Source organism: Hylobates moloch, unplaced genomic scaffold (genome assembly GCF_009828535.3).
Source record: "Hylobates moloch isolate HMO894 unplaced genomic scaffold, HMol_V3 SCAFFOLD_22, whole genome shotgun sequence".
Taxonomy (NCBI): Eukaryota; Metazoa; Chordata; class Mammalia; order Primates; family Hylobatidae; genus Hylobates; species Hylobates moloch.
Genome location: NW_026652297.1, coordinates 26,992,936 through 27,008,493, shown reverse-complemented (window position 1 = coordinate 27,008,493; position 15,558 = coordinate 26,992,936). Strand labels below are relative to the sequence as shown.

At 52.4% G+C, this 15,558-nt stretch overlaps 1 protein-coding gene across 4 annotated transcripts in view; it reads right to left on the bottom strand.

Moving 5' to 3' along the window:
- Positions 1 to 15,558, bottom strand: part of BMP1 (bone morphogenetic protein 1) — a 48,144-nt gene that overhangs the window by 28,939 nt on the left and 3,647 nt on the right. For all 4 annotated transcript variants that reach the window (XM_032144365.2, XM_032144367.2, XM_032144366.2 and 1 more), the window contains exons 2-8: positions 10,351 to 10,464; positions 7,455 to 7,625; positions 7,124 to 7,241; positions 6,635 to 6,813; positions 5,815 to 5,920; positions 3,947 to 4,071; positions 3,291 to 3,406 (exon numbers count right to left, since the gene is read on the bottom strand). In XM_032144365.2, coding sequence (XP_032000256.1) covers positions 3,291 to 3,406; positions 3,947 to 4,071; positions 5,815 to 5,920; positions 6,635 to 6,813; positions 7,124 to 7,241; positions 7,455 to 7,625; positions 10,351 to 10,464 — 929 coding nt within the window. The remainder of the gene's footprint in view (positions 1 to 3,290; positions 3,407 to 3,946; positions 4,072 to 5,814; positions 5,921 to 6,634; positions 6,814 to 7,123; positions 7,242 to 7,454; positions 7,626 to 10,350; positions 10,465 to 15,558) is intronic.

The following is a 15,558-nucleotide window of genomic DNA, read 5'->3' as shown; positions in this document are numbered from 1 at the left end:
CCTGACCAACATGGAGAAACCTGTCTCTACTAAAAATACAAAATTAGCCGGGTGTGGTGGCACATGCCTGTAATCCCAGCTACTCAGGAGGCTGAGGAGGTTGTGGTGAGCTGAGATCGTGCCATTGCACTCCAGCCTGGGCAACAAGAATGAAACACGTCTCAATAATAATAATAATTTAACACATACCTGCTCAATCATATGTTCAATCATTGTTAGTTATTGCTATTATTATCGATGGGTGAGATTTCCCAAGGCTGGAGTAATGGGAACCCTTTAGAGGGAAACAAAGGAAGCCAGGGCATAGCTGGTGGAAAACAGCAAAAAAGGAATGCAATTTCTTGTTGTTGTTTTGAGACAAGATCTTGCTCTGCCCCCCTGGCATGAGTGTAGTGGTATAATCATAGCTCACTGCAACCTTGAACTCCCAGGCTCAAGCAATCCTCCCACCTCAGCCTCCCGAGTAGCTGGAACTACCAGAACCCACCAGACACCCAGCTAATTTTTAAAATTTTGTGTAGAGATGGAGTTCCCCTATGTTAGCCAGGCTGGTCTCAAACTCCTGGCCTCAAGTGATCCTCCTGCCTCAGCTTCCCAAAGTGTTGGGATTACAGGCATGGGCCATATACTGGCCAGAACAGCCATTTTTTAAGTGAGATTCAGAACAAGGAAGAATGGGTTCACTTTTAAGGGAAGATGGTAGAATATCAACCAAGAGAGAAGCCAGAATTACTCAACTCTCAATAAAAATCTGTCCTACGTAAGAATGATCTTCAAATTACAACAAATGAAAATAAGCATTGTTTGAAAAGGAAATAGAAGCTCAATAACATAGAAGGAGGAGAGCCCGTGAGCACCTCTCTACATTGGTTTTTGTCTCCAAGCTCATCAATGACATCAGAGGAGACAGTCAAATAATTTGCAGATGTGATCAGCATGTGTAATCTGCAGGACTCAGAGTAAAAGCTTTCCCAGTCTTCAAAGGGGTGTGTGTGTGCTGGGAGGAGAGTAAGGAGTGGATTCTGGGAATTGCAAACCACTCAGCCAAACGTCAATCCCCAATGAAACAGATGGTCTGTGACCATTTAGAAAAGAAACACTTGATTACTAGGAGCCAGTTTGGGTTCACTAGAAACAAGGCAGGTCGAACACATTTGTCTTCCTTTTAAAAGGGGTTTTATCAACTGGTGGAACAGTAGATTTAATTTGGTAAGGCATTGCATCTTACATATTCAGCATTTATGAAACACTTCTTGGGCCAAGGATAGCAAGAAGACCAAGGTATGGTCTCAGAAGGAGCGTACATCCCGGTCAACTGGTGGTCACCTGTGGCTGGATAGTAATGACCTTAAGTGGCATCATAACTGGTGTAATAACTGCTCAAAGCCTAGATTAGCAGACTAATGTCAATTTGGAGGGAAATCTTGGTTCTTCTTTGGTTTGTGTGATGTTCTATGTTTTGATCAAAGGCCAGGATGAAGACCTAAAAGACATGCTTATCAAAGGAGCTCATGGCAGAGGTAAAAGAAGGGCTGCCTGATGGATGGTGAAATTCTGATTTGAAATGATCTATGTCAAAATGAACAATGGAACCAGTAATAGAATTGAACCCAGCTCAACGCTGCATTATGACATTAAGAACCATGCCCCAATCAAGGAAAATAAAGTCTTGTAGCTCATTCTTGGGAGCAATAAAAATATGAAGGACACAGAAGGTCTGGAGTTGGTGCAGAGGTCCAGAGTCTGTGTGAAAAGACCGTGAATATCTATCTAAGAAGGGATGGGAGTAGTCTCCCACATTAGGAGGGCTGACATGGGAAAGAGGGAGTGAGTTATCCTGAACTGCTCTTGAGGAAAGTACTGGAGCAAATGGGGGGCTTAAGGGAGAAGAGACGTTGTAACATTAAGAGCTGGCTATAGGCCAGATGCGGTGGCTCACGCCTGTAATCCCAGCACTTTGGAAGCCTGAGCCAGGAGGATCACTTGAGCTCAGGAGTTCAAGACCAGCCTGTGCAACATGGCGAAACCCTGCCTCGACCAAAAATAGAAAACAAATTGCCAGGCATGGTGGCGCACATCTGTGGTCCCAGCTACTCCAGAGGCTGAGGTGGGAGTATTGCTTGAGCCTAGGAGGCAGAGGTTGCAGTGAGCTGAGATCGCGCCACTGCACTCCAGCTTGGGTGACAGAGTGAGATTCTGTCTCAAGAAAAAAAAAAAAAAAGAGCTGGCTAGAGAACAGAATGAATTATTCTGAAAAGTAGTGAGCCTCTCATCACCTTAGGTATTCAAACAGGGCTAAGCAACCATGCAGTGGGAAACCTGACCCGACGGGCTTGGGGGCCCTCCCCACACTCGGTGTCCACCCTGCTTGCCACCAATTAGTAATGAGCAGGGAAGGCTTCCTGAAGGAGGCCACATCCAAGCTAGACTGTGAAGATGGAGACAGCTCTGACCCGATCCCGCAGTATGCCCGAAGCCAGCCCCACGTGGCAGCAAGTATGAGAACTGGGCACTTCCCCACAAGGTAAGACAGAAGGTGGAGGTGAGCTTTCTCTACGGATCAGAACTGATACAGCAGGTGACAGGTAGAGGGAGGAGAAATAGAGTGCCAGTGGAGAGCCAGGCACAGAAAATCAGGCCCACAGAGCAAAGACTGGAGGGTCCTGGCCTGAGCAAGGGGAAGGATAGGTGATAAGGAGAGACCCACCAGGCAGCATCCTGCTGGAGGCACCTGCATCATTCCTTAATTGTTCACAGGACTAGAGCCTGTCAGAATTGGGAAGAGCCCTTCAGGAGCCCCTGGCCCAAGCCCTGATGAGATGGATGATTGCTGAGCATCAGGCTGAGCAGTTAATCCAAGGGAACCCAGACCTGAGAAGGGCTCCAGTCCCACCTCAGTCCTTGTTAGCTGTGTGACCTTGGGCAAGTTACTTAACCACCCTGTGCCTCAGTTTCCTCATCTGTAAAATAAAGGTGGAGGTAGCCATAAAAACTAAAAGAGGTGATGTAGGAAAAGCACCCAAGAAGAACTAGATAATCAAAATAGACCTACACAGCAAGTGCTATGTGCAAATTAACACTAATTTACAATTATTGGGAGATGCCAGGGAAGGCGGTGAATGCCAGGAGCCCCTTCCCACAGCAGTGCTCCATCAGCGCTGTGGACTCAATGCATTTATGGTAGCCAGGTAGGTCGCTGGCACCCGTATTGCCCCCCACTGTGGGAGAAGTCCCTGAGGTATGGGGACCTGCAGGGGAGGGGGAGGCTCAGAGGCTAAGCCCACACGTACCTTCTCCCCGGGTGTGACGGAGATGCGCCATACGCAGTGCATGTGAGCAGAGTAGCCATTGGGGTATTCAGGGGAGGAGAAGTTGCCTGTGCTGTCTTGCAGGGTCTCTCCACAGGCTGTGAGGAAAGAAAATGACAGGGCAGGGCTGCAGGCGCCAAATCCCCCCACCTTCTGGCTCACCCACCCCTGAGCCTTGGCATCCTCTGGGGGAGGGGAGAATGCCTGAGGAGTGGGAGGGTATCTGCAACTGTCCTGCCCCTGTAAGATCCACATCCTCTGCCTCACAAATAGCACACGCCATCCTACCTCCCAGCCCAGTGCTGCCCTGTTTGTGAAGGCAATATGGGTTCCAGAGCTAAGGTCAAGCTCCCTTGGTGGGGCTCCGTGCCACCTCCCTCTCCTAGGATTGCTGTTCTCCCCACTTCGGCCCCTACAGACCCTCAGAAGGTGGCAGGTCAGCTTCTGACCACCCACCTGAGCCTACCCCCAGTGGCCTCCTTCACTTGGACACTGCCCCTCCTATGGGGTCCCCTCCCCTGCCACACCATTCTCTTAAGACTTGCAGCCTAAGCCTTCTTGGTGGCACCAGGCACCTGGCCTCTGCCTCCCTCAGGCCCTGCCCTCCACGCCCTCACCCATCCCTTCTCTGCCCTGACCTGGGCACTTGTAAAGCTTGCGGGCTTGGGCAATGTCCCCCTTGCTGAGCCGTGTCCTTTGGCCAATGGGAGGCTTCACCCCGTTCACCTCATACTTGGGGACAATGGTATCCAGGAAGATGCCCCTGAAGAAGAGGGAGAAAAGTAAGGGTGAGCATCTCATGGACAGTGGGCAGGGAGTGGGTGGCATGCCCATCTGTACCCACAAGTCACGACCCTGCTGGAGCTCAGACATTCCTCAGCAGGGTCAGGGCCGGGTGGAGACGTCTCACCCTGTCATTATGCTGCCCACTGACCAGCAGCCACCCTGCTCCGTGGCAGCCACACCACAGGAGTCAGGGGAGCCCCAGGAACACTTTGGGAGGTCAGGGATGCAGGTCCAGGGTGCCCTTGGACCCACTGGTGCTCCCAGCTCAGGCTGGCCACAACTCCCAGCCCCAGGAAAGCTACAGGCCCCTAGCGGGTCATCTCTCTCCAACCCCACTGGGCCCCTGCTTCTGCAGCCCCTCATGCTGCTCCAGCCCTAACTAAACTTCTCCTAGGGCTCCCCAGGCCAGTTCCTCACCCTGCTGGCACAGGCCGCATCTGAAAGCACCTGGAACAAGGCCAAAGGCAGATTCCACTGCAGCCAGACCAAGCCCCGGCGACAGCCCCACCAGCTCCCAATCTATCAGTGTCTCCTGTCCTGGCCATTCCTCCCTGCTGAATCCTGGGTGTTTGCACTGGGAGGAGCAGAGTGAAGGGGAGGCAGGCAGCCCTCCACCTCCCCAGGGCCCCTGACTCACACCCAGCTGGGTGGATCGCAGCAGGGGGTGGGGTGGGATGTGGTGGGAAATGTAAGGCCGGGTCTGTGGGTGTTGGGGGCAGAATGACCTCACCACCCTTCCTTGGTCTCTGTTCCTGCAGGTCTGCAGGCAGGAAGAGCGGATGGGGTAGGGAAGAGGGGGCAGGGCCACTGTCTGGGACACAGACAGAGGATGAGCAAAGCACCAGGCCTGGGAATGGCCAGGCCAGGAAGGAGTTTGAGGAGGAGGGAGGTGCCATTTCCCACACTCTGCTAAGGAGAATCCTGGGGGAGGGGAGCCTGGGCCACCACCTTCGAGGGCTCTGGTTGTGGCTTCTGGGGACCTGGGCCTCAGATAAGGAGGATGTGCTTTGGAGCTGGGCATGGGGGCTAGTCCAGGGCAGGGGCCAGGCTTCATGCAAACTGGCCAATTACAAAAAAAAGCAGACTAATTAAAAAGGAATGGCTGGGCATGGTGGCTCACGCCTGTAATCTCAGTGTTTTGGGAGGCCGAGGTGGGAGGATCGCTTGAGCCCAGGAGTTCGAGACCAGCCTGGGCAATATAGTGAGACCCCATCTCTAAAAAAAAGGCATGGTGGCATGTGCCTGTCATCCTAGCTACTCAGGAGGCTGAGACGGGACGATTGCTTGAGCCTAGGAGCTTGAGGCTGCAGTGAGCCATGACTGTGCCACTGCACTCCAGCCTAGGTGACAGCAAGATCCTGTCTCAAACAAAAACAAAAACAAAAACAAACAAATGGCCCACAAATAAAAGCTCAGCACCCTTTGGGCTGATAGTTTGGGGCTACCCTACACTGCTTGGCTTGCAGAGTGGTTGGGTTCAGCCTCCTCTGCCAGGTGCCCTGGGTGCACACGGTGGTAAGGCCCTGCCATAGACCCACCCCTGGAAGAGGACAGGAGGGCAGGCAGCATCCACGGACCCTCTGCTTGGAGGCCACAACCCCCAGAGGGCCACTCTTTTCCTGGGTCACTGCCCCAGAAGTGGGAGGCAGAAGGAGAATAGCCTACAGAGGGCAGGGTGGGGCTGCCCGAGCAGAGGCCCAGCCCCGACTCCGTCTCCCACCTGGAGAATGTGTTCCGAGCGTAATGCATGATGCTGTCGAAGTCATAGGTCTCCCCCAGGGACTCCACCTCCTGAGGCTCCATCTTCAGGAAGTTATACTCCTGCCCTGCGAAGATCAGGAAAAGGGTGTGGGGGGAGAGGAGGGGGTGGGTCTGCCTGGAATGCAATGCTCACTTTCCAGGGCAGGGAATGGAGTCCTTCCTGTATCTGAGAGAGCCCCCCTACCTGAGGGTCCGGGGAGCGGCCAAGGGGAGCCTGGGGAGTGGGGAGGGTCTCAGGAAGAGTCCTGTCCAGCAGAAGGCCTGGTGAATGGAGGACTCAAGGGAACATGGGAAGGAAGTACCCATTTCTAGAGCCACAGCTGAGAAGGAAGCAGTGAAGAGTGGAGAACGCCTGGGAGAGAGGGAGGAGGCAGGAAGGGAGGGACAGAGACATCGAGAAAATGAGAGAAAAGCCCTCAGAGGGCAGACCAGGCAGAGGGCAGATAGTGGGCAAAGGTGGGGAGAAAGGCCTGAGCAGTCCCCAGGACGGCCCACTACGCCCATGCCCCACCCTAGAGGCTGCCCGGGCTACCGCTGTCCAGGACCAGGACCTGGCCCAGCCCCCCAGAGGAGCTCTACAATGGATGTGGGTCCTTGATCTGCCACGGAGGAGGAAATGCCTCAAGGGCAGGGGCTGGCTCAACCCAGGCTGTGAGCAGCGCTGCGGGCCCAGGCGATGACGGCTGGCAGGAGCGGCTGCCACTGCCCCCAGGGGCCCTGGAGGTGGGGGCTGGGGTGTGAGCCGCCCACCAAGGCCGCACCGAGGGGCAGGTGCCTACCTGGCTGGATGTTCTCACGAACGATGGAAACGTGGCGGTCCCGGTCTGGCCGAGTGTGTTCGTGCCAGAAGCCGACGACGTGGCCCAGCTCGTGGACCACAATGCCGAACTTGTCACAGTTCTTGCCGATGGAGATGGCCTGGGGGCCCCCGCCGCGGCGACCCACGTAGGAGCAGCACCTGGAGGGCGGGGCCAGCTCAGGGGGGCGGTCCCGAGCTGGGGGAGTGCATCCACTCAGGGGCGGGGCCAGGCTGCCGGGGGCGGGGCGGCAGGGGAGCGAAGGGGAGGGGTGGGCCCTGAGCACCGAGTGCCCAGGCTGTGTGCTGGAGGTCACAGCCACACAAGGGGCAGTTCCTGGGGAGACGCCCCATAGCAGGCGGGGACGAAGGGACCCAGGGCTGTGCCCAGCTGGGGGCAGTGGCAGGGCCCAGGGCAGAACCTGGGTTGGGGCAAGGGCGGGAGGTGCAGTGCCTAGGGCTTCCTGCTCACCCGCAAGGTCGATAGGTGAACACAATATAGCTGTCCTCGTCGGTGCGCTCCAGGAAGGTGACACAGGTGTGCTTCTCCCAGTGCCTCATGGCCTGCCGGAAGACTGCCCTCTGGCTACCTGCCAGGAGGAAGGAAGCCAGGTTGCCGCGGTGTCCAGGCAGTCCTACCCCCTACCCACCACTGAAGAGTCACAGCCATTCTGAGAGCAGACTGCCCGGAAAGGAATGTGTGGGCACTCGGACTGCAGGTGGCACCCACGCCTCCGTGCCTGACTGCCCCAAGGCCAGGCCAGGAAGCTGGCTGCACCCTGGGCCCACAATAGCATGCTCACCAGTGAAGTTTCCCCCAATGACAAAGGGGATGACCCCATCGGGCCACACACGCTCTGGTCGGGACGTTGCCGCCCGCCGGCTACGGGATCTGCCTCTCCATCTCCCACAGGCTCCCCTCTGAGGCTGCCCATTGGTGCTCTGGCAGCTGGGGGTAGAAGTGTTTCCTGGAACTGAGAGAGGAAGGCATGGTGACTAGCGAGTGGAGAGAAAGAGGAGGAAAACAAAAGCATAGTCAAACCTCATTTTTCATGGATTTTGTGCTTGCAAATTCGTCTACTGGCTAAAATTTATTCGTAGGCCCCAAAATCAATACTCTCAGGGCTTTCACGGTCATTTGTAGACATTTGCAGAGCAGTGAAAAATTTCAGTCATCCAACATGCATGTTCCCAGCTGAGGTGGAATAAGGCAATGCTTTGCCTTCTTCTTTCGGCTCCCATTGTGTAAACAGGTGTCTTTTTTTTTTTTTTGAGACAGTGTTTCGCTCTGTCACCCAGGTTGGAGTGCAGTGGCCCGATCTCGGCTCGCTGCAAGCTCCGCCTCCCAGGTTCACGCCATTCTCCTGCCTCAGCCTCCGGAGTAGCTGGGACTACAGGTGCCCACCACCACGCCCAGCTAATTTTTTGTATTTTTAGTAGAGACAAGGTTTCACCGTGTTAGCCAGGATGGTCTCGATCTCCTGACCTCGTGATCCACCCGCCTCAGCCTCCCAAAGTGCTGGGATTACAGGCGTGAGCCACTGCGCCCGGCCAACAAGTGTCCTTTTTGAGGTCTAGTTAAAGGCCCTGTTTTTTGCGCTTTCGTGCGCTTTGTTGAGGGTTTCGCTGTTTAAAACAGCCCCTAAGCATAATGCTGAAGTGCTCTCTGGTGTTCCCAAGGGCCAGAAGGCTGTGATGTGCCTTACAGAGAACATACGTGTGCTAGGTAAGCTTCTTTGAGGCGTGAGTTAGAGTGCTGTTGGTCATGAGTTCAATGTTAATGAATCAGCTCCATATTAAGTAAGATGTCTTTAAAAAGAAACACTCATAAAACAAGGTGATGCATTGATCAGTTGACAAAAATGTTGTGACCAGAAGCTTGAAGGAACCTGACCCTGTATTTTCTCTAGAAGCAATAGGTCAGTATTTGCTAATGTTTTCAGTGACTGTACAGAGTAACTATAAAGTTATTCTATAACTTCTGTAAATAGCGAGAATTGACAATAATCATAAAAAAGAACAAAGGTGTACTCATTTTCTAGGAATTGTGAGGATCTGAGATTAGGAAAATATCCCTTCTCATTGAATAAACCTTGACATTTGTGGAGCATTCAGAACTCTCTGCCTTCTTTTGATTTCCCAAATTCATGCTTGCATTTGACATAGGCGCTCTAAGGCATGTGGACAAGTGTCATATTGTATTTGGCAGATGAGGAAACTAAGGCCAAAGCTTTGCCTAAAGTCACCTGATAGGTTAGCAGGGGACCCCTCCATGCAGCTTTCCCTTGTGCCATACCTACTAGTCCCCACTAAGGTCACATGAGCCGTACTTGTTAGCAGGCCACCAGGTTACCCTTCAATGCCATCTACCCTCTGGGGTACTTTATTCCATAATGTGCCCACATCAGGATCTTCCCTCAAGCTGGACAGGACAACTTCAGGCACACCACAGTGTTCCCAGAGCAGGCCCTCAATAAGAATCCCTGCCCTTTGGCACGGTGGCTCACGCCTGTAATTCCAGCACTTTGGGAGGCCAGGGAGGACGGATCACTTGAGGCCAGGAGTTCGAGACCAGCCTGGCCAACACCGTGAAATCCTGTGTCTGCTAAAAATATAAAAAATTGGCCAGGCGTGGTGTTGCATGCCTGTGGTCCCAGCTACTTGGGAGGCTGAGGCACGAGAATTGCTTGAACTCAGGAAGTAGAGGTTGCAGTGAGCCGAAATGGTGTCACTGTGTTCTAGCCTAGGTAACAGACTGAGACCCTGTCTCAAAAAAAAAAAAAAAACAGAAAAAAAAAGAAAAAAGAATCCCTGCCGCTGCCCTTTGGGAAGGGGAGGGCTATTTGTGTGCTCTCAGGACCATGTCTCAAACATCAGCACTGGCGGTGAGGAGCTTTCACCCTTCTACAGAGCAGTAAGGGACTGGAAAGAACAGACACAGCCCAGGCCCTCATCCCTCCCATTGCTGTATCCATGCACAAATACCACATGGGTTTTTAGGAGTTTGGACCACAATCAAGGATAAGAATAAAGCATCCCTGACCTTAATGAGCTAGGGAGACATAGGAGCAAATCCTTTCAATATGGCGTGATAAATGACAGGGTAACAGTGTGAGCACAGAGGAGGGAGAAAACAGGGAAAATGGAGGGACAGTCATGTTTTGGGGGCAACTGGGAAAGAAGAATAGGAGAAGCTCCTGAAATGGGCCTCAGAGGATGCACAGAAACTTGCAAAGTGGGAACAGGAGAGCCCAGGAGGGATTGCAGTGTTGGGCAGAGTCTCAGATCTGGAGTGAGAAAGCTTGAGTTCCAGTCCCAGCTCTGCCACTAACTAATTGTGTGATCCTGGGCAGGTCACTTTACCTCTGTGAGTCTTAGTTTCTGTACCTGTAAAACAGGAGTTGTCCTGACACCACCTTTAAAGGTGGTTGGGGGCAGTCAGGCTAGACAATACTTTTGAAAGTGGTTTTTAAACTGTAAGCAGAAAGAATGTCGGTTCTTAGTTGCTGGGGATATCTATATTTACTACTCCTCTGGGGAAGGGATGAAGATATCCCGAGGGAAGATAGGCCCATGTGCTGGGGTCAAGCTCATGGCCTCTGTCCTGGGAGGGCCTGGCTGGGAACAGGGAGATTCCTTGTTTCCCTAAGCCTGGAACCCATTTCTAGGACACAGAGGGCCCATTGGCACCCGGCTTACCTGCAGCTTTGATGGAGGACTTACGAGCTGTGTGCTGTCTGAGATCCGCAGCCTGCTGTACCTGGAAGGCCCTCAGGTCCTCTTCGTCCAGGGCAATGTCCCCAAGAAAGGCAGCTAAAGAGAAAAGAAGAAGTCAGGGCTGAGTTAATCCTCCTACCCAGCCCTGGGTGCGACGTGCTTCTAGCCCCACCCCTGTGGGCACCAGCCCCCAACCTCCACAGCGACTGTGATCCTCAAATTCCATCTGAACAAGAAGGAGCCGGGCAGTTAGGGATCAGCTTATAGAATTTCTTGGGAAGCTCATGCTTACTTTTCAGTTAAAATCCCAGTAAAACTGATGCCCAGCCTCTACCAGGCTGTTACCTCATCATTCTTTGGGGAGTGTGGGGCAGATAGGGTCTCACCACTGTGCCCAGCTAATTTTTTAAAATTAGCAGGGTCTTGCTATGTTGCCCAGGCTGGTCTCAAAATCCTGGCTTTGAGTGATCCTCCAGCCTCCTCAGCCTCTCCAGTGGCTGGGAATACAGGTGTGAGCCACAGAGCCATCACTCTTCAGCAAATACTTAGTTAACATCCTACTGTGGTCCAGACAATACCCTACTCATTAGCAAGACAGAAGAGCCTCTGCTTCGGTGGAGCTAAACTTCCATAATATGCAAGTAAATAAATACTGACCTAGGGTCTTCCAGATAGCAATGGGAGCTATGAAGAAAATAAAACAGGGTGTGCTGAGCATGTGGCATTCACTCAGCAAATGCTGTTTCAATTTAACCAAGGGGTGGTCTATGAAATAAAATAAGCCAGGTGCAGTGGCTCACACCTGTAATCCCAACACTTTGGGAGGTCGAGGTGGGCGGATCACTTAAGCTCAGGAGTTCAAGATCAGCCTGGGCAACATGGTGAAACCCCGTCTCTATAAAAAATACGAAAATTAGCCAGGCATGGTGATGCATGCCTGTAGTTCCAGCTACTCACTCAGGAGGCTGAGGCGGGTGAATCAGTTGAGCCTGGGAGGTCAAGGCTGCAGTGAGCTGAGATGATGCCACTGCAATCCAGCCTGGGCAACAGAGTAAGACCCCGTCTCAAAAAAAAAAAAAAAAAAAAGGAAATAAAATTGTACCAATTTTCATTAGAACAGATAAGCATCTTTGGGAAACGAAGATACCTTCTGGGAGCTTCCCAGGTAGGAGGAAAAAGTTTAACAGTTCTCAGGTAATTCCTATTCCAAGTCTTAGGCTGCCCAAGCAGAAAGGCCAGAGGGGAAGAGAGCCTCCCTAAAGGGCCATTCCGATTCCAGCATCTGGAGCTGAGGAGGGATGTTTCCAGAGGCCCGGCTGAACTGTCTGTCTTCCTTTTGAGAAGTCTGGAGAAAAGGAAGCAGAGGCCATAGAACTGGCCGCTTTGTAAGGCGCTCAGATGGGAGCTGCATGCTGAGCTGGGCTGGGCTGGGGGAGGTGGGAGGCTGGGCTAGAGGTGGGACCCACAGCAGCTTCCCTGCAGCTCCACCCACAGCAACATCTGCTTCTCATCCAGGCAGAGTGCTATACAGGCCTGGCGGTCGCGTTACACAAATTGTTTTAACCTTGAAGACTTCTACACAGGTTTCTCCTCCCCAGTTGGCCTCACTGGTGAACACACACACACACTGGCTTCATCACATACAGACTCAGACACCCAAGGTTAGTGTTCCTACGGACATATGGTGGCGTCCACACCCTTGCCATCCAGTGCAGAGCCATCAAAGCCAGGGACACACATCCTTGCACAAGAAAGCAGCGTCCAGCACTGTGCTTTCAGGCGGGAGGCACTCCGGGATGTTCGAATGAATGAATTGCCATGCTGATATTTTTCTGGCTTGCAAATACATGCCCAGAGACACACCCTCACCTAGACACGATCAACAGAATGTGGGAGTGACTGTGGCAGTCATCGAGGCCAAACTTCCATTTTATAGATGAGGAAACTGAGGTCCCAAAAGCAACAACTTAACTGAACCTACACTGCTAGTCATTGGAAAACTGGACCTATAACTCAGGCCTCCCCATTCCCAGTGCAGCGACCACTGCACTCTCTAGAACTCCTAATGTAAATACATATGCACAAAAATAGATACTCAGACGGACACATCCATAACGAAATACACACACAGTCACAGACAGTTTTTAAAAAACACACATGCACAAGCTCCAACATACACAAACCAGCTGCAAGCTCTGGACCCATTAATCCAATAATAGTCGTGATAATGACACCTTATGTAAATGTTGAAATTTTTGTGGTGCTTTCCAATTGGCAAAGTGCTTTCCCATTAATTAATTTAATCCTGGCCTGCCCACAACATGCCCAGTAAGCCACACTCCACACCATGCTCTTGCAGAGCATTAGAAACTCTCAGAGAGAGATAACCTAAGTGGCTAGGTTCCAGCCCACCTCCCTGACTTTAGACATCAGAACACTTGAGCCTATGAAGGGCAATAACTCACTCAAGGTCACCAGCCAGTAAGTGGCCCCAAATCTCTTCCAATCCATGAGAAAGCTACTCGTACTTAAATCGCCATCCTCAGCAGGTGGCCTTGGCTCAGCAACTGATGGGATGGCAACAGAAGATGCTTCCCAGGTGACATGCAAGAGTGGCCTTAACAAGGACATGGGATGGGAGGTACACTTCAAGGAAGAAGCGGTGGGTTCATACTCACCAAAGTTCACATGGATGTGCATCTGCCACACGAATGCCTCCACACTTAGGCTTGTGTTATTCCTTTCTTTCTTTTTTTTTTTTTTTTTCTCTCTTTTTTTTTTTTTTGAGATGGAATCTCACTCTGTCACCCAGGCTGGAGTGCAGTGGTGCAATCTCAGCTCACTGCAACCTCTGCCTCCCAGGTTCAAGCAATTCTCCTGTCTCAGCCTCGCCCAGCTAATTTTTGTATTTTTTTTTTAGTAGAGACGAGGTTTCACCTTGCTAGTCAGGCTGGTCTTGAACTCCTGACCACAGGTGATCCTCCTGCCTTGGCCTCCCAAAGTGCTGGGATTACAGGCATGAGCTACTGTGCCCGGACACACGTATTATACCTTTCACAGACATTGTACCTGCAGGCTCCCACACCCAAACCCACAGGCATCACCGCATACAGGTGTGGCTGGACATTTAGACTCACCTTTGGACACAGAGCAAAGGGCAAGGTCTTTGGAGTCAGACAGACCTGTCTTGGAATCCAGGTTGGCTACTATTAGCTGACAAGTCATGTAAACTCCTCTAAGCCTCAGTGTTCTCCTACATAACAGAATCTGTCTCCTAGGATTACTGCATGAAATAAGACCTATACATGAACCCCCTAGCACAGAGTGTATAACACGGTAAGCACCCACCAGCAACTTTCATATTATCCCAACACAACCCGTAAGCTCAAAGTCAGCTCTAGACCTCCTCAGGAAATGCTGGCTCACCCACACTCTCTGCCCCCACCCCTCCTTGAGTGAAACCCCGGTGCAGAGGCCACAGAACTGTGCCGGCCTGCGGGTCCAGGGCCAGTGTAGAACTAGGGCAGAGCAAATGCAAGGCAGGGCAGGGCATGGCCCTGGCTGCTGAGCTCCTGGAGTGAGGATGTCATGGCTGAAGAATGCGTGGGAACCAAGTGGGGGTGGGGAGAGAGGAGATGGGCAGGAGAGCCTTAGGGGCAGGAGCTGGGCCTTGGGGCTCTGTGCTTTTGGGCTGCCCTCTGGGGAAGCGAGGGAATCTGGATGCTAAGGAGTCTAGGAGGTCTCTCCTTACTCAGAGGAAGCCCTGGGGTCACGGTCAGGGTAGTAGTTATTTTCGACACAAGATAAAAATTTTTGGTGTTGTTTTCTGGCTGTAAACCTGCCAGGAGCACTGTGGCTGAGCCCATCTGTGTGCCTGTGCCTGGGAAGAATCTCACTCTTCCAGGTCAACCTCTGGACTCCACCGTCTCCTCCCCCAGGGCATGGCAAGGCATCGCCTTCTGGGGAAGTGGGGAGAGGAGGCTGGCTGGTGTAATGAGCCCCAAGGCTATATGTGCAGGACTGACACATGTCCCATCGCACAAACGCAAGCTTCTAGCTGGAGGATGACACACTCAAACCCCTGCAAACATGTGGATGGACTTCATCACATGTGAACACTTCTGCAGAGGTGCATGTTTGCACCCATGCCTGCATGTACTCAGGAAGACCCATCACAGGTGAACACGCTTGCCCACAAGGCAGCGACACACCCACGCACATGCACAAACACACACTCAACCACTTCCCCATGCAGGATCTTGTGTTTTCAAACACACACATAACCGCAGGCATGCACCGTGTTTCACGGGCCACACTCCCCAAAGGACAAGGGCGCACTTAGAAATGGACAGGGACGCACTTGTGTGAGACAAAGAGAGCGAGGGAGGGAGAGAGAGAGATTAGCTGACTCCCTTGGATCTCCTTAGGAGGTTCTTAGTGGACTGAGGAGTGCTGCTTCTACTCCCCTGACCCCAATATCTTCTCCTCAAATCTCTGGAGAAACTAGTTTTTTTTTTTTTTTTTTTTTTTTTGACAGAGTCTTGCTTTGTCACCCAGGCTAGAGTGCAGTGGTGCAATCATAGCTCACTGCAGCCTCCAGCTCCTGGATTCAGCCTTCAACTCTCCAGCTCCAACTCCTCCCAGCTAAGCCTCCCAAGTAGCTGGGACTCCAGGTGCATGACACCATGCCCAGCTAATTTTTAATTTTTTGGTAGGGATGGGCATCTTGCTGTGTTGCCCAGGCTAGTCTTAAACTCCTGGCTTCAAGTGATCCTCCCACTTTGGCCTCCCAAAGTGGATTACAGGCAAGAGTCACTGCGCCCAGCCTAGAATTCTAAAGAATCCCTTCTTCCGGCCGGGCGCGGTGGCTCACGCTTGTAATCCCAGCACTTTGGGAGGCCGAGGTCAGGAGATCTAGACCACGGTGAAACCCCGTCTCTACTAAAAATACAAAAAAAAATTAGCCGGGCGTGGTGGCGGGCGCCTGTAGTCCCAGCTACTCGGAGAGGCTGAGGCAGGAGAATGGCGTGAACCTGGGAGGCGGAGCTTGCAGTGAGCCGAGATTGCGCCACTGCACTCCAGCCTGGGCGACAGAGCGAGACTCCGTCTCAAAAAAAAAAAAAAAAAAAGAATCCCTTCTTCCTGGGGAACCCCACTGCCCCACCCCACCCCATGTAGGGCCCAGGGAGA